The 18110-nt window shown below is 30.9% G+C and overlaps 3 protein-coding genes and 1 long non-coding RNA gene across 9 annotated transcripts; 1 reads left to right on the top strand and 3 right to left on the bottom strand.

Moving 5' to 3' along the window:
* The first annotated feature begins 59 nt into the window (after window positions 1-59).
* LOC126874801 (lysoplasmalogenase-like protein TMEM86A) lies at window positions 60-8502 on the top strand. 4 transcript variants are annotated; one of them, XM_050637244.1, is made up of 6 exons: window positions 60-228; window positions 2372-2535; window positions 4714-4907; window positions 5320-5447; window positions 6313-6423; window positions 6509-8502. In XM_050637244.1, the coding sequence occupies exons 1-6, from the start codon at window positions 208-210 to the stop codon at window positions 6581-6583; spliced, it is 693 nt and encodes a 230-aa protein (XP_050493201.1). In that variant the 5' UTR covers window positions 60-207; the 3' UTR covers window positions 6584-8502. The 4 variants fall into 4 exon arrangements, with proteins under 4 accessions (XP_050493201.1, XP_050493200.1, XP_050493202.1 ...); XM_050637243.1 differs by having other exon boundaries at window positions 61-228; window positions 5320-5435; window positions 6519-8502; XM_050637245.1 differs by having other exon boundaries at window positions 61-228; window positions 5320-5435.
* On the bottom strand, window positions 2444-4830 carry LOC126874810 (uncharacterized). 3 transcript variants are annotated; one of them, XR_007693018.1, is made up of 4 exons: window positions 4692-4830; window positions 3707-4190; window positions 2711-2938; window positions 2450-2590 (listed from the first exon to the last, which is right to left on the bottom strand). It is a non-coding gene; the product is annotated as an uncharacterized LOC126874810 (long non-coding RNA). The 3 variants fall into 3 exon arrangements; XR_007693017.1 differs by lacking the exon at window positions 2711-2938 and having other exon boundaries at window positions 2444-2590; XR_007693019.1 differs by lacking the exon at window positions 2711-2938 and having other exon boundaries at window positions 2479-2608.
* LOC126874776 (intraflagellar transport protein 81 homolog) lies at window positions 7795-15045 on the bottom strand. Its single transcript, XM_050637191.1, has 13 exons — window positions 13001-15045; window positions 12558-12706; window positions 11833-11944; window positions 11274-11390; window positions 10923-10982; window positions 10692-10844; window positions 10118-10396; window positions 9646-9963; window positions 9404-9554; window positions 9165-9313; window positions 8951-9031; window positions 8713-8876; window positions 7795-8653 (listed from the first exon to the last, which is right to left on the bottom strand). Exons 1-13 carry the CDS (start codon window positions 13103-13105, stop codon window positions 8557-8559), a joined length of 1935 nt encoding a protein of 644 aa, XP_050493148.1. The 5' UTR covers window positions 13106-15045; the 3' UTR covers window positions 7795-8556.
* A 345-nt stretch (window positions 15046-15390) lies between these two features.
* Window positions 15391-17538, bottom strand: LOC126874808 (dynein light chain 2, cytoplasmic). Its single transcript, XM_050637254.1, has 3 exons — window positions 17358-17538; window positions 16670-16787; window positions 15391-16501 (listed from the first exon to the last, which is right to left on the bottom strand). Exons 2-3 carry the CDS (start codon window positions 16775-16777, stop codon window positions 16340-16342), a joined length of 270 nt encoding a protein of 89 aa, XP_050493211.1. The 5' UTR covers window positions 16778-16787; window positions 17358-17538; the 3' UTR covers window positions 15391-16339.
* Window positions 17539-18110: the final 572 nt, after the last annotated feature.

Below are 18110 nucleotides of genomic sequence, written 5' to 3'. Positions count from 1 at the left end.
AAGGACCTAACCTCTATTGGTCACCGTAAGCTATTGTTACAAGATCAACCAATAGGAAACGATGTTGTTCACGCGGAGAGAAATAATGCAGCAGTTGGGGGAACAGTCTACTGTGGCAATTGTATGGTAACTGACAGTTCAGTGGAAAATATCGTGTATGTAGGTGCATGTCATTATTCAGATCGAAAAATTACGGTTTAATTGAAAATGTCATCTCCTGCACAAGTGGTAAGCAATATTTTTTCTTATTGATTTTTCAATTCCAAATAATCTTTCCAACAGTCTTTGTTGAATTTATATATTTTTCTTGTTATCCACATTTTGACAATTCTCAGATGCAGGTTCGTTATTTTCTCCTTCGTAGAACAAAGACCTCGAAAGATTCTTCTTCCTTTTTATTATGGTAAAATACAGAAACTCAAAAATTACAAAAGAACATTCCATTGAACAGCTGTTCTCTTTGTTTTGAACAAGCGCTACCTTTTTTGCGTTCAGCGCTGACTGACTTTCGTTTTTGTTTACGGGCTATTAATAACTAATGTTGGTAGTATTGCCTGAGTCAGTTTGTTTTTACGTTTATTTCCGCCAGCTGGCAATAAGAACATAAAGGATTCGTTCGTTTTTCTTCGTTTCAAATCGATCTATTACTTTTCGTTGTCAGTTTTTTGTTATAGGAAGTACGACGTTTTAAATACTTAGTCTTAACGCGATATACCGTATAATCTAATTAGTGAAGTATACATTGTTGCAACTATATGAATTAAATTTGCTCTTATTGATATGAAAATTAAGTGCCACTGAATACTCTTTAACTATCCTGATTAAGTTACTCTGCAATCTTCCACTGATTCTATAATTGATCAATTAACATTATAAAGTAACGTTATACAGTACATGTAATGTTTTATTGAAATATATTTTTGTCCCAGACAAAGAATAAAATCAGTCCTTGGAAATTAATTCCTTCCAATTCTGCATTCTATTCAAATCATCATTTAAATTGACTGTTTTATTGGAATTATATCATTGGAATTTTTATAACTTCCAACTATTTGCATATAGTACCAAGTTTAAAGTGCATAGAACTATTCTTTGGTTTATCTTTATCATGATAATCTAGTTTGTCTTTCATGAGTTTTAAACTCAAACAAATATTATGATTGCACAAGGGTATAGAGCAACAATTAACAAACCATTATGTTTCTACATTATGATAATGTACTATTCTATTATCTTATCTTTTGTATCTGTTTATCTTTCCTTTCTTTCATTCTTCATGCCCCATACAAGATATGTGTATCTTAAAACTATTAACTTTTCTTTTCAAACATTTTACATAACTTCTTAAACTTTTTTATAATAACAAACACCCATTACACACGCATAAATAACTTACAATTAGACGCATTAACAAAATTATTCTTCCCTAACACTCTGTTTGCTGAGACTGGTTCAATGAGTAAAATAATAAATGTGTCATATTAAGCGTAATTTATACATATAACATATAAAATCGATGACGCACCGCATGCGTTTCGGAAAAATTTGGTATATATAACTATCTTGCGAAATAAGTTATGTTTATGAAAATATATGTTAATTATGTCGCAAAATAAAACTAACTGTGAGGTACTTAATATCGAAGGGAAACAAAGAAAAGAAAGATTTAAATTAATTAAAATTCATTAATTTTTTGTTAGACGCTATATAATAAAATCGTACAAAAGTAAAATACGTAGATTGCGGATTTCTATGCAAATTCATATCTTTATGAACGTAATATTTCGTATAATATTACAAATATAATTTAAAAAATGGAACCTAGATAAAAAATTGTTTTACCTATTAAATATTATAGAGACTCCCATACCTGAATATTTTTAAATTTTTGTAAATTATTTTGCATTTTCGAATTTCCTATAAATACATAAAAATCCGTATTCTAAAAATAAAAATAATGAGAACAATTAAGGGGAATTAAAAGTAAAATAAAAAGAAAAGATTAGTAGTTGATAACGAGAGCATTCAAATGGATTAACACGTTTACTGTCACAGTGATCATCAAATTCTTTAACATGATTAAAAAAAAAATTTTTCCGCACTAAACGATTTTCAACAATGTGAATAACTTAGATTAAATTATGCGCAATTGCGCATAATAAAAATGCGGAAGAATATAATGCAAAAATTCAATATTACGGTGAAGTATATTTCATTCTCTTTTCCAGGGTAAAATATAGAAAGTTCATGTGTCAGTGAACGTGTTAAGAAAAGATCGTTATTGTTAGTACAGTAGCGTTTCGGTTAAGAAGGCGTCAGTCACGTTCACGGTCGGCCATTCGATTCCGATTTCATGTTTTGTCTGTTCCAGTTAAAAAGTGTCGGCCCAAAGCTAGTCCCATTCTTTAAAAGCGTGTCCGTGTATTTTATATTACTGGCCGAGCAGCCATCCCTGCTGACGGCATGTTTCAAGTGTTTGCCAATTATAAGTCTTATCGTCTTTGTTCTTCTACATGGAATTAGTTTATCGCAGGAGTAAGTGCGACAGAATTTTGCATGTGCCGATCCTTTTTGTCTCACGCCTCTTGTTCTGCAACTCAATAACACTCTATTAAATGGTTGTTTCAATTTTTTATTTCAAATTAATATACGTGCATTGAAAAATTTGAAGAAAAAGTAAAGAGAAAGCAATGAAAATGAGAAATCGCACCAGTAGTGTCACTAGCGCCCCATGCATTTTGGAGATAAAATCGAGAAGTATTAACCGGGGGTAATTTATCGACCTCCGTGTTTCCGTTTTTATTATCAACTTAACGACGCAACGTAGTTATTGCCGTTTACAGTGGCTCATTAAAGCACTTCAACATTTAACATGGGCAATTTTTATGTATATATTAGTATGATACGACTATCATGATTATATCGATAAAATACCAATCTGAAAATATATATATCAATGATGGGTGAACAAAAAGATATAAGTTAAATTTTAGCCAAACCAGGATAAGTATGTCCTTTATTCGTGGTCTGTGGTTAATTCGAATCATTTTTGTAAAACTCAATTGTGTCAGATACTGGTTGATCAAATAAATATAAGTCAAACTGAAGATTTTGGTCAAAATAACATAGATCATCAATTTCGAAGAAAGGAAAATGTTTCTAAATCTAAATGAACATAACAAATGTTTTGTAAGTGCAATGGAATGAAACATATTCTAACAGTTGATCTTACATCGTACTTTAAATATTGTTAGTAGTTCTCTGCAAAACTAATAATTCTGATTTAATACTCTTTTGTCTGCATAAATATATGATACACTATAATATATATAGTATATAGTATATAGTATAATAGTTACAAGATATTTTGTACTTGCACTAAATATTTTGTAGCTTCCATTTTTAAATTCGGCTGAAATTTTACCAATATAATCATGGTAGCCACGATTCATTATGGTGGTAATAAAATCCGAAAATGTTTAGAAAACGTGTGTAATATATAACACGTATAATATATTCATACAGAATGTTTATAGATATTTAAATAGTTTTGTGAGTTACTATACATATGTCATATTATATCTACAAAATGATACTTCTAACGAACAAGCGTTTAACTGAGCGGAAGATACGAGTTAATCGAGTCAATGTTACATTTCCGTGGCTACTCGTAGGTGCTAGCCATTTATCATACGACCTCGCTTACATGCTTATTTTCAGGTCACTTTTTTTTCCTAATCGGTAACGCACATATTTTTAAACGTCCCGCCAAGTTTGTTCTTTTTAACGATTTTCGCACTCCACAGATCGCGTGAAATTCTCGATTGATCTCGTAAGAGAAATTTTCCGTTGGAAACAAAGAAGAGGATCGATTTATTACGAGGCAGAATATAACGTTCTGCGTCGGCCTTGTGACGTACATACCGATGATTGCTCTTCTTCCTATGTAACGTACGAAATGATCGCTATTACGTTTCGACAGCCGGCAATATATATGTTAACGATATTTCTGTAATATTTTAAACAAAAAAAAAAAAATTATATCACTTTATAAAAGATGAACATTGATTGAAAAATATTACAACCGAAAAAGTCACCTGAAAATGTAAGTGTACGCTGGAATATTTCTTCACTGCTTCTCTGTACTTCTGTTTGCTTGGAATCTTGGATCAGAGCTGGGCAATAATCATCTGAAATTTTCAGTTTCATTAATTATTTATAATAGAATTATTTATCATTTCAAATACTTATAAAAAGATAAATAACGAATAATTTTATTAACATATAATGTTGTCGTATTATGTAAAATTTATTTGTTAAATAAAATATATATGCCCATTTCTGCCATGATGGAAGTAATGTCTTTGGCTAAATGTATTTGTCGATTAGTGTTGATACTTATAGCTGATAATATACATTTATGAATAAAGCTATTATGGAACCTATTTAGTATTGGAACTACCTATAAACTATAAATTTTTAAAAAATCTCAGGAAAAGGCCAAAGAATGCACCATTGTAATTCTAAAGATTTTTCATAAAATTTTTAATAAAATTTGCCATGCAATTTTTAAGAAAAATTAAGTAAAATCGGTAGTTCTAGTATTACTGTTATTGCTACTTTTGTTTTAACATTAAACATCGCTATTCCATTTAGTTTTGGAAATTGAATATTCCGAGAGAGACACTTACGATTGACGGTCTTATTTTTCAGATACAGGTTCTCCAGACGAATATTGACAGGGTTGATATTCAGTTGCATAGGAGATGCGCTATTGGTTTGGCCTAGTTGTTTCACGCCAGGGATGTGCATGTTTGCCCTGGCCCAAATCATGTACATCAGTGCATTCGGTTTTATACCGCTTAACATAATGTTAGGTACAATTTTATACGCGTTGTGTTCGCTAGGTAAGTCAAGAATAATCAGACTGCGAATTTTTATGCATTTATATGGATTTTAGAATTGCAAAAAAATATACGAAATATCCAATGTATAGGACTTAATGAATGAAAGAAATTTCTACTTATTGTTAGATTCCATTTGTTTAATTGAGTTCGTAAAACCAATTTGCATAAAAATCCGTAGTCTACGAATAATCCTCCGTCCTCATTATAAAAATAAACATACTGATTAAATATGGTATCTCAATAACCATTTCCACATTTGTTGTATGAAAACTCTTTGTTCTACAATTCCAACGTATCTTTTCACGTAGAATCATCCTCCTGTCGATTGCACCATGATTATCGAGACATCCTACATATACAAAAATTAAACAAGCTTTTGGAAAAATAAAAAAAAAAAAATCGTATTTTTCAGTCATATATGCTTTAATGCCTGGTCTGAATGGAATTCTGGTGATTGGGGTTCCTGTTTACACGGTGTTACTAACCACCATGGCGTGGAGGGCAATCTCTAGAGTGCAATTTTACAAAGTACAGAGAAAAGTAGAAAAAAAATGAAAAGTTTTGTTTTGTTTACACACGGTGTTTTCCAGTCTTTTGGAATTTTCATGGATCGTTTGACTCACTTCCTGCCTTTTATCTAGCAGAAAATTAGATTAGCTGTAGATAAATTGAGTTACATGTTTTGTTACGTTGAGTGTAACACGATCCACTGATCCAACTAAAGGGTGAAACGAGTCATGTAAAAACAAGATGGGTAGGAGATGGCCTACACCTTGACCACGTGCATCTACGTACCATGCTTCCTTGTTCATCACGTCGAAAGGGACGAGGCTGCGTGTTATAAATAAATTATAATTTAAGAAGGCTTTTATTCAATTATTCAGATTAAAGGAGATGTATCCGTTCATGAAAGGATTATATTAGATCGTTCGAGAAGTTCGTAACGTTTTTATTATGAATTTCTATCCAACACATGTGGTTAAATTGATTAACTGTTATTATTTATTAGACTGCAGATTTTTATATATTTATTACATATTATACAAAGATATATGTATATAAAATATCCAAAATATAGTATCGGTTTAATATTTAGTAAAACAAATCTAATCCCACTTTTTCAACTATATTTATAAAAGCATGGATTTGCATAAATATATTCGTAGTTTATTTATGATTTAAAAGTTATTCGAAGAAATTCATTATCGAGAAAGACGAGAAATTTGCCAAAAAAGGACTCGTAAAATTACAGATTACGAAAATCCGAATTCTAGATAAATCTTCCTTAACTTTCGCTACCAATTTTCCGAGCAAAAATAATACAACTGGAAAGCACTGTGCTGTAAAGTACAGTCACTATTTTCATCATACACGATCTATTGAATAAATCGTATTTCTTCGTCAGGAGCTATGGACGTGGACTAAATTATGCAGCTGCATTGGTAGTATATGTTTCCTCATATCTGATACGCTGCTCGGATTTCACTATTTTCATACTCCCCTACCTTATTCTCAGGTATAATGATTTTGATACATAATATCTTTATACATATTTTCAATACGATTTTCTTTATTGTCCTTTTTTTGTTAACTCGTCAAAGTATTTTTCAGGTTTCTATAATGTTAACGTACTATGCGGCTCAATTGGGAATAGCTTTGAGCGCAGTTGGTTCTAAAAATAGCAACAACAATAATAATAATGTTAGCAACGATAAAACTGACACAGCCTTTGTCAAGGGTTAAGAGAGAATTTCCTCTTCTGTTTATAGAATTATAAATATTGTGAATTACATTATACTGCTCGAAATAATTCGAAATCTAGGCACGAATGAAAATACTATAAGATATTAGGAAAGTTTAGTTTCCACAGCGTTGATAGCTGTCGATATATAGATAATAATCTAGCTATTTTGAGCAGTATATTACGACTAGAGACCACATAGATCAGTTTAGCGTAATCGTTGTTTTGAAATAGGTACAATGCACCTCGTTAAAGGATTTATGATAATCGTAAATCTAGAAGTCATAAACACTGCCACTTTCTTAAGGCAAGGATTTTTACCTGATCATTCAATGATTCATTGTAGTCGATATTTATTGCATTTAACGATCGTCTGATGAACGTTATTCATTCCCTTTCTCTCCGACGTGAACGTCGAATCGAAAGAAAGATATACATATATACTTGAAATGCTGTGAATTATTAAGTATAATCGTATAATGTTATTTAGCAACAATTAGAATGCTCTTCGCGATCGCAAGAATTCTTTTTACTCCAATTAATACTACATATATGCTCAACGTATAATGTTTACTCAGACTTTCACGTTGGTTTATACCGTTATGAACGTTGAATATTAATAGAGACGAAAGATTTCAGTATTTCTATATAATTGTCAACTCGAACTTCTCGAGTAAAATATTCGCAGAAATGTTGACACGCGCAGTTTGTATATCATCTCGTGATACATATTACGAACCAAAATGTATTTCTTTGTACAGTAGTGAGTAAAAGTGCTAAATATCTCATGAATAGTTGAATGTTAGTTAAAAGTGTACAGATAGAACGACTTACTTTTACTAAAGTAAATAATGAAATTCTAGATGTTTTGGTACTGTTCTCTTGTTTCGAATAATAACATAAAAGAAAGAGAAGAAAATTGTTTGAGGATTTTAAAAGCCTTTAGCAATTATTCTTGTAGCTGAATTTCTACTACTGAAACTGGAATCTTCACGTAAGAGTATAATATATCATATATTATTTTACTATTGCATTTACCATTATTATTATAGGTATTAGACAATAGTATTGCATTTATTCTAATTATGATAGATACCAAGTAGAATATTGACTCGAACAACTAAAATATTATTTTTTCAAAGAAACTATGTTTTATATATCTATGCCAAAGGAGAAATAGGATTTTCCCTTCGGACAAAAATGCGCATTTTATATCCTAGACGTTGTAATAATTGACTAGTACACGTTCACTCATAGATCTCGATGACATATCACTTAATATTAGTGATTGAACTAATCATATTCGAACCGTAAAAGAACCTGAATTCCTTAGTAGGTATAATTAGAGCTGAGTAAAAATGAACTTGATTAAAAGAACAAAAAAGAATAAATTTCAAATAAAACAACCGAGGTATGAATGAGACTTTTGTTAAAGTTGAAAAAATGTTAACATTTATTATTTCTCGGCTACAACTTCATTAAATTCAGCTCTTTCAACACATATTGTAAAAAGATATATTTAATGTTGTATTTTAATACAAGACATGTACAAGCATAGCATAATATTGTTTCGTGAAATACATTTAGAACACATATTTCAGAAACAAAACATTCGTAGAAGTGTGATATTAAATACTTTAGCGTATACTTTCTTCAAAATAATCAATTGTTAGTGTTTATAAATTTAACGTTAAAAAATGTTACTGAATGAAAGTTATATAGTGTTATATATCTTTCAATTCTACTTTGAATATATGTAACTGTCTCAATCTAATTTTTAAATTACCGAATCGATCACGAAAATCTGTAAATTTAAATTGTATTTTTTATGTGATTAAAGTTTTGTTAATTCGATATACATATCTCCAATGCCGACAATTTCACTGAATATCTTTTCCTGAATATATATTACTGTAAAACCAACGTTTCTGCTCCTCCTCGTCGTACGACGATTCCATTCGATTGTTTACTTTCCTCGGCACATTTTATTTTACATTTAAACACTCTAAAAAAGATATGTACTTTTACACGTCATTTTTTTAATACACTATGTATTTTACTTACGATAATATATCATTCCACATCTGCGTTTGTTTTTCGTTTACCACGGTGGTTTCTTTTAAACATTCTTTTTCCATCGTTAAATTTTTTAACTTTGTTTCTTCCGCCTGGATGGCAGAGTTTAGTTCCTCTTTTATCTTTTTACCAGGATCAGAAACTGTTGGGTCCTATATAATACAATAATACTTACAAATATAAAAAATAACGAAACATGCATGAAAAATTAAAAAATTGAACAAACCTCTATGTCTCGTTTTATTCTTTCTTCCATAGTCTTCATTTTAGTTATTAGATTCTGCAGTTTGTCCTTCTCTTCAATATCCTTTTATATGCATTTAATATTTATAGAATAATTAAATAACAATGTGATAATTCAGCGAAAATAAAGATATAAATATTTGATATTTATTAAATAATAAAGTAATATTTAATACAGTAAACACAAAATCGATTACCTTTGCTATTTTGTTTTTTCTACTCTGCACTTCAGATTGTAAATTATTAATCGAGCTACTCATGCTTGATTCTACTTCGTTGTGAGCTTTCTTCGCTTTCTCCTGCTGTTGTTCGAATTCTCGACACTTTTGTCTCAAACTCTGCACCTCTACAATATTAAAGATTTTCGAATACTTTATTTTAGTACATTTTATATTCTTTTTTACTATATCTTGTTATACATATATATTTTCCTTACCATTTATTAATGGGACCAATTTCGCTCTAAAAGCAGATACATCCCGACCCAACTGAAGATTCATTGAGGATGCATTTTCTTCCGTGAAATTGACTGGAATATTTTTTTTTACAGTTTCCAGTCTCTCTCTCGCCTGATTGCATTGATTATACTAATAATATCAGTATTATATTAATACAATAATAGATATTATACTGATTATGATCCAAATCTCTTTAAAAATCGTATGATAAAGTACATACCTGATTTTCTAAGATGGCGGCTGTTCGATGCAAAACACTGTTTTCTGCATTAAGCCATGTCAATTCGGACTTACAATGTTTATAAAGCGTTCCTCTAGTTTTTAAACGATTTATATACTTTTTTAACTCCTCCCCTTTAGGAATAACATCTTCTACCACCATTTTTGACAGCTCATGCTTCTCTTCCAATTTTACTTGCAGCTCTTGTAAAGAACTCATCGTCCTCTCTAATTTTTCAAGGATGTTTCTTTTTATATTTGCAACTGCGGCTGCTTGTTGTCGAAATGGTTCAATCTTATCAATATTGCTTTTCGAGATCTAGAGAAATTTTATTAATGAATGTAACTTATAACTAGAAATAAATGAATTTTATTTTTGTTCAATTTAATGACTAAGAATTATAATTTTATAAATTACGAATATATTGATAAATAAAAGATTTATCCATGAAACGAATTATGTATTATTTTACCTTAAACTCTATCAAATTCTGAATCTCTTTGCCTATACTATCCAATTTATTTCGTAAAGCCGTTATTTGATCCGGACCCAAATACAAATACTGTTTTACTGCGTTCAAAGCTTTTATGTGATCTTTTCTCGTGTGTATTTCCGCAGGTAGCTTTTCATCTGTGACTATAGTTTGAACGGTAATCACCTCAGATAAATGTTGTAATAATGACTGAACAGTAATTTCATTCTCATCTTTCTTCAGAATTTGTAATTCTCTTTCCAATCTTTGTAAGTTAGTCTAAAATTGTTATTCGTTATTTAAAAATTTCTACTAGAATTACATTAAATATATTAAATTACAATGTTCCGTGTGTAACTATCGTAATTTTAATCATTGTACATCGAATGATCCTACGTGAAAATAAAGTGTGGCATGGAAAAATTTTATTCTATGTTCCACTTATTTTTTCATGCAAAATCATCTCCTTGTTAATTACATTATGATTAGTAAGACACCATTGCTGAATTATAAAATAATCTTATTATATGAGTTATAAGTATTGTTATAAATCTGAATTATTGAGTGTCTCTACTTGTAATCTGGATATTATTTCTTTTTCTTGTTCCTCCTGCAACGCAAAATCGCGTTCCTTGTCTTTCTCTACTCGCAAAGCTCGAGCAGCATCCAACAAGTGTATTCCGCTTTCAGCTTTCGTTCTCATCTTCTCTATACGTATAGTTACCGCCTAAATTAATACAAAATTGAGATTAATTTCCAGAATAAAAATAAACGAATAAAAACCTACAAATAAGTATTTTCTTACTTCTTTCTCCTTCTCCATCGTTTTTAAATCAGCAGTGAGCTCGCTAGCATTTTCAAAATTCTAAACTCATGGGGAAAAAGATTAGGAAGATCTTAGAAATGTTTCATCAACGGGAAATAAATATAATATCATTGTTACATTGCGGATGTTTATACAATTGTTTATATTTATGCGACTATTTATATTATATTATATATTTATTAACACAATTAAAGAAACAGAATTTAAATACATACATGTAGATTTGTTATTGAATATCAGATCGACTGCTCTATTTTCGATATTTTACTTCAAATTTCATAAATATATTGATGCATAAACATCCGCAGTTTAATCATCGAGATCCTTTACCTTCCTTCCGATCTCCCTTTCCTTGTGCGCTGCTTTGAATCTATCGATCAAACTTGTGTATTGTTCGTACAAAGCGGAGACTTCTGGATCGCCTAAATACTCAGCAGGAACCTCTAACTAATTAATGATAATGAAATCACTCGGTGGAAATAATTTTAAGAAAACAAGGTCACATACATATACGGTGTGTCGAAACAGTAATAAGACTGATCTCGTTTCTTAGAAACTGGTAATAATCATCAAAACTCAATTTTACAAGCCATAACATACATCCATACTTTAGCTTTTGTATCAATTATAACTTACTAGCTTTAGCATATACGACTATTTTGAATAGTATATATTATATAATAGTATTATATATATATATATATATATATATATATTATGATTATCTGATTCTCAAGAATGTGAACAGCGTCTTCAACGATGTATTAGCTTCCTAAGGATTCTATTTTAAAGGGAACAAAGTTCGTTTGTACTTGATATTTATAAATATTTTTAGAAAATCAGCCGTGTTATTTTTCTAGTACACCTTGTACATGAAGATACAATATACCTTCACTAGAAAACGTGATAAGTAAGCTCTTTTTCGAACTACGTTTATGTGAGACAGAAGCCAGGTCAGGATGGGGTGTATGGTATCAGGATCTCCGCGAACCAAGCCCTGCCTATATACATATAAGAAACCATCATAAATAGAAGTACTTAAGTAGTCTTTTAGAAAAAAGTTCCTAAGACAAAATGATAAAGAGTGAGACCGTGGATTTTTATACATTTATGGGAAATCTAAAGGTGCAAAAGTAAATAACAATAAATTGTATATAGTATGCAAGAAAATAGAAAATATTCAAAGTATAGTATCTATTATAATATTTAATGAGTACAATAATTCTTTATCCAGATCCCAATTCTATGAATTATATTCATATAAAAAATGATCAATCTGTGATCAGCCAAAAATATAAATTTGCATAAATATTCACAGTCTAGATAGTTTTTAATATTAGCTACATTAAATCTTAACCCTGCTATTCTCCTTGGATCTACACTTTCCCAAATTAAAAATTCCAGTTCAATAAATACCAGTAACTCTAATTTAAATCACTCTACTCTAATACTAATTCAAAAAATGCTATTAAAATATATATAAAATATTTAAAGATTTGGTTTCAGAATACAGTAGTAGAAAGTAGTTTGAAATTTTAGAAGGAGATACTTGAAGTAGCAAAGAGAATAGTAGGATTAAAGAACTTTGTCCAAATGAAAGATAAAGATTCTTGCCTAAAGGTCACAGGGTCTGTTTGAGGCTGATAATGAAGAATACGGAGAATAGACAGGATATAGATGGAGATCTCTTCGGGAGTTTCATTCTTTGTATCACTGGCATCGACATTCTGATCCTGTATTTTAATCAACACTTCTTTCAACACCTACAATGCAATTAGCATGAACAAACCAATCATTGATAACATCATTTGAATTAATTGAAAAGTGAAATCTTATGAAATCAAATAACGAATTGAACTATCAATTGAAGTCAACTTGATCAACTCTATCAACTTTCTGTAAGTTCCACAATCGCTCAAGTACACTAAAACACTACCTTCTAGCCATCAAGTAGCATAGAAATTAGTATTGATTTTAACACATAAACTTAATGTTTTTCCTATGACCTTCAATTTATGGAGTCAATCGGTATGACCTCTGAACAGTTAAATTCTTACTTGAACCAATTCCTCTGAGCTTAAGGAATTGAAATAAATGACACTGTAACTACGTCCCAGCAGCTTGTTCACCTCAGTTACAATGAATTTAGTATTTTCCCTCATTATGTACCAAACTTTTTCTCCTTTTCCTTTAGTTCTTACTCAAAACTTGGGAGCAACTGGAGAAATGTTTTGTTGTGATTTGATTGTCGTCCTGGCAACTGTGCCACCTAGGCTCTCTCTTCTTCTGAAAGCATGCAAAACTATACGTAGAGGGATTCTTTTGGTATGGTATACACTCGAATCAGGTGAAGCTTCTGCGTTGACCTTTCCGCTCGAATTTAGTCGCTAATTAAATCTGATACACGATCCAGTATTGATGACTCTCGAAAGATCATTTAATTTTTAACTTAGTGTAATTGTTTGATGCAACTCTTGTATGTAATATCGATTTTACTGACTTAATAGACGCTACGGATTAATTAATAATTCAATAAGGAGATAGCATGTATAGAAAGAACCGATAAAATTGATACAATTAATCGTTAAATACATTTTACAAAATATTGAATACTTTCAACTACAAATAATAAAATATAATAAAATTATTATTTAATAAATTATTGTATTATAATAATAATATTATATACAATAATTGTTATATAATAATAATAACGTTATTACATATTTATGTATTATATTCTAATCTATATACAGAAAAGAAATTTTTTTTATTTTTTTACTAATGTTTTATAGTAAATAATTATGATACAAACAATATTATGATATAATTATAAATAAACAGATAGAATATGTTCTCAATGTAGTTTAAGAATCATAATTAGCTTTATTTTAAAAAAAGACGTCGAGGCACACAAAATTATAATTAGCAGCGACGAGGATTGCATTGCCTCGTTTTTTTTTCGTTTCTCTTTTAGATATATTTTCAAACATAACGTACGAATTTTCTTTCTTCAATTTCATCATATAAAATTGCAAGTGCTTCCACTTTTTTCTTTTTCTTTCTGTTCGGTAATCACGCAGTCCTGATATACATAAAAAAACTTGGGAATTGGTTGATGAATTATTCACTCCACGTTTAATAACACAGTGAATATATATATTTGAAATCTTATGGGAATTGATGGTTCATCAGCAATGTGTGAATTGATCTGAGCACAGCTTTTTTTTTCGCAATACTACACTTTTTCAAATTCTCCTATTTAACAAACTTCAAACACTAAATAAGTGTATCAGTTTCTCTCAATGTATTCTTTACAGATGCCACTATTCTTCATTCGCCTTTATGTGCGTTAACACGTAAAAAAAAAGAAGATACATCGAAGATGAGACCAAAGGGAATACGTTCACCTGAACATTTAGATTGGATTATAATCAAAAAGCATGTAATTAATTCTGTCCCGCTTCTGCTATCTTTCTCTCTCTCTCTTCTTTAGATGTAATTTGTCGTTTTAAAGGGCAACGTTCTCTGTTAAACTTTTATAATAATATTGCGTATTATTATAAAAAATGCGTATTATTATAAAAAAGAACCATGCAAGTCATATACTTGTGACGATGTTTAATAATCAGTCTAAAATTTGAACAATGTAGCAACGTTGTGATAATCAAATACTGCATGAAAAATCGTTTTAAGATTGCACTATATATAAATAGTATAATATATATGTATAATCTATATTTTATCATATATATAAGTACCGTAATATTGGGTATTGGGTGTTACATAAAGGATAAAATTTAATGAGCTGAATATATCTGTTCCTCTTTTTTTTCTTTTGGAAAGAAAATAAAGAAAGAAAGAAAGGAAGGAAGAAAGGAAGGAAGGAAGGAAGGAAGGAAGGAAGGAAGGAAGGAAGGAAGGAAGGAAGGAAGGAAGGAAGGAAGGAAGGAAGGAAGGAAGGAAGGAAGAAAGGAAGGAAGGAAGGAAGGAAGGAAGGAAGGAAGGAAGGAAGGAAGGAAGGAAGGAAGGAAGGAAGGAAGGAAGGAAGGAAGGAAGGAAGGAAGGAAGGAAGGAAGGAAGGAAGGAAGGAAGGAAGGAAGGAAGGAAGGAAGGAAGGAAGGAAGGAAGGAAGGAAGGAAGGAAGGAAGGAAGGAAGGAAGGAAGGAAGGAAGGAAGGAAGGAAGGAAGGAAGGAAGGAAGGAAGGAAGGAAGGAAGGAAGGAAGGAAGGAAGGAAGGAAGGAAGGAAGGAAGGAAGGAAGGAAGGAAGGAAGGAAGGAAGGAAGGAAGGAAGGAAGGAAGAAAGGAAGGAAGGAAGGAAGGAAGGAAGGAAGGAAGGAACGAAGGAAGGAACGAAGGAAGGAAGGAAGGAAGAAAGAAAGAAAGAGAAAAAGAAAGAAAAAGGAAAAGAAAGAAAGAGGAAAAGAAAGAAAGAGGAAAAGAAAATAATTCCCTAAATGTATATTGCCTTAAGAATAATACATTTTGCAAAATTCCGTGTGCACAATATAAAAAAAACTAGAATTATGACAATGACTCGATTTGAATATTATGCAACATCTTACTTAGCACTGTGTAAATTTAAATAATCGTTACGTTTAAATTTATCATCAACGTGATGGCGGGTCCATAACTAAGCTTTCTCTCTCGTCAGCCTCACTTCCAGATTTTTTTTTTACAGAAGTGTCACAGAATTCAAACGAATCGAAGATGATTTCGTTAACCACTTCTGTTTTGCACAGCATCACAGAATAAAGGGACAATTTACAACATTACATAAAATAATAATGATCGCAGCAATCAATCAAGGTTTGGCTTAAATTCATTATTGATGACTACTGAATACAGTTCTCCTCAAGCATAGTAAGATAATAAAAACCATACATGAATTTGTATGAATGTTACATTATACTTAGGTGCATTTAGTGTATTAAACACTAAAAATTTATTAATTTAAAATCGCCAGTATTGAACTCAACCTCGCATTATATATACCTAATATAAAACAAGAACACAACAAATTTTCTGGCATACATGATACATTTTAACATGTAAGATTGTATGTCAATTGATTTTCTTTTACTTTTTTTTCATTTCTTCTCATTCAGTTAATCATCTCCCTACCCTTTTTTTTTCTCTCCGTAGCTTCTACAGAATTTTTCATTGTCTTATCTCCTGAGATAAGTAAAACAGCAAAGTCAATAGTACCGATGATCATTATATACTTTTATACTTCTTTGTTTAACTGGGAGTGCGTGTTTTTTGCTTGAAATCAAATTTCCATTATACACAATATTGTAATTTTTCTTACAGACGGTGACGTGATTTAAGGTATTTCCATGTAGCGTGTGTGAAGGGAGGAAGAAAGGTTTGTGATTACAGAATAGATTCCAATTTATCCACTTTTGAAGAGAAGGATCGCTACTTGACCCAAGTAAAAATAGATAAAATGTCTTGTTTCATGTGTTACATAGCTTCCAAAGTTACGGCCTACGATGCAGTGCCACGTTGGATTGTATTTTTTATCAAATTCTTTCTTAATGAAGGCTGCAATGTCCTGAAATAAAAATATATAATTAATCCATTACATTTCACACATTTATTTCTCTACCTCTTACTTATTATATCTAAATAAAGTACATTATATTCAAATTCAGATACGTGTACCATTTCTCATCATACACGCAATATCTGTGATACCATTCAAGTCTGAATCTAAACATACCTTTTCTATATTGTACTTTTCAAGGGCTTGAGTTGCACAGTCAACAGCATCCTGCTGCATCTCCTCAGACATATCAGCATTTTTTATTACAGCCTTTCTGTCTGACATTTTGATAGCTCTGAAACATACAGAAAGCAAGAAAAGAAGAAACCTGAATACACCTTTCTACGCATCTTTCCACTGGAAAATATTCAATGTAAAAATTGCTAAGAGGCTAGCAATTTTTCTCTCTCTTTACACTGAAGGATGAAAAGAAAATACTAATTATGGTTACTGAGAGAACTATAAATTGAACCTGGGAAAAGGAATGCGCGCAATTTTGACAGTAGCATATATGTCATTAGCCGGCATAATAATCCATTGGGCAGTCATTAGAAAATCCAGAGGATGATTAGATGTGTAATGATTGCGATACAAAATAATCGCGGAGAGTAAAGAGTTGCAGTGGCGAAACGCGGGAGGACGATGTTTTATCGATATGCGACGAAACGAGAATAATAATTCGTTTACACGCAATGCATCGTAACCAGGCCATGATAACGGCGGCTATTTGAAAATTAACATCGCGCTAAGTATAACGGTGATTAGATGAAATCAGAAAAGTTGACTTTTGACATAAGAGATGGGTTCCGGTCTAAAATATGAAAAAAAAAAATAGATTTTCCATTTGTATAACACATCGGCATACCTTTTCAAATAACACGTTCACCAACTGATACACAAGAAAACGATCGTTATATTCTGGCCCCGGCGGTAATGTGTACTTATTTTTTTCTATGTGAACTGATTTTCACAAAAATTTAGCTCGCTCAAGCCGACACCGACTATTCCTCGATTGAGTTCAAGACTGAAGTGCCCGTACTGTGATCCTGCCCACTGATTGGCCCGCGATTAGGGTCTTCTATCACGGTCTTCTATCAACCCAGAATGCATTGCTGGTAGCAACCCGCGTAAACATAAATTCGAGTAATCGATATGGAAACTCTTTCAACGAAAATTACAATCGTACGGCGATACTTTTTTTTGTTTTTCATCGATTCGATTTTTATTCCTGTTACAAAATTGAATTTAGAGAGATTATAGATTGTATAGAGTAAGCTATAAATACAGTAATAAATAAAAGTGTTAGGATGAACTAGGTTAGTTTATAGAATTTAGAAGACAAGGTTCTTTGTTCAATTTCCCTGTAAAATATAAGAAATAGGAGTTGAAAATTATGATGACATTGATTTTGATTCTAAAAACAAATTAAATAAAACCTTGGTTTTGAATATCTGTTACACGAAACTGATATTTCTGTTTCAGTTACAATTTCTATAGTGGTTTTCATGTCGCTCATAAATTATCGTTTATGGGTTCGAAACATTCGATTCTTGTATCGATTTTTCAATATTTCAAATTTAAATTTTGATAAAAACATAGAATGTTTTTTACTATTCAG

Source organism: Bombus huntii, chromosome 16 (genome assembly GCF_024542735.1).
Source record: "Bombus huntii isolate Logan2020A chromosome 16, iyBomHunt1.1, whole genome shotgun sequence".
Classification (NCBI taxonomy): Eukaryota; Metazoa; Arthropoda; class Insecta; order Hymenoptera; family Apidae; genus Bombus; species Bombus huntii.
Note: the sequence above shows the minus strand (reverse complement) of the source record. Positions and strands in the feature narration are given on the sequence as shown.

Bases quoted from the DNA above. Each gene is read 5' to 3' on its own strand.
- LOC126874801 (XM_050637242.1), top strand. From the start codon at position 208: ATGTCATCTCCTGCACAAGTG. The intron at 2,536-4,713 runs GTAAGTGCGACA...CTTATTTTTCAG, and splicing joins GGAATTAGTTTATCGCAGGA to ATACAGGTTCTCCAGACGAA. The intron at 5,448-6,312 runs GTAGAAAAAAAA...TTTCTTCGTCAG, and splicing joins TTTACAAAGTACAGAGAAAA to GAGCTATGGACGTGGACTAA.
- LOC126874776 (XM_050637191.1), bottom strand. From the start codon at position 13,105: ATGAGGGAAAATACTAAATTCATTGTAACTGAGGTGAACAAGCTGCTG. The intron at 10,397-10,691 runs GTAGAGACACTC...TAACAATTTTAG, and splicing joins AAATAATATCCAGATTACAA to ACTAACTTACAAAGATTGGA. The intron at 9,555-9,645 runs GTATGTACTTTA...TGATATTATTAG, and splicing joins CCGCCATCTTAGAAAATCAG to TATAATCAATGCAATCAGGC.
- LOC126874808 (XM_050637254.1), bottom strand. From the start codon at position 16,777: ATGTCAGACAGAAAGGCTGTAATAAAAAATGCTGATATGTCTGAGGAG. The intron at 16,502-16,669 runs GTATGTTTAGAT...TTTTTATTTCAG, and splicing joins AAAAGTACAATATAGAAAAG to GACATTGCAGCCTTCATTAA.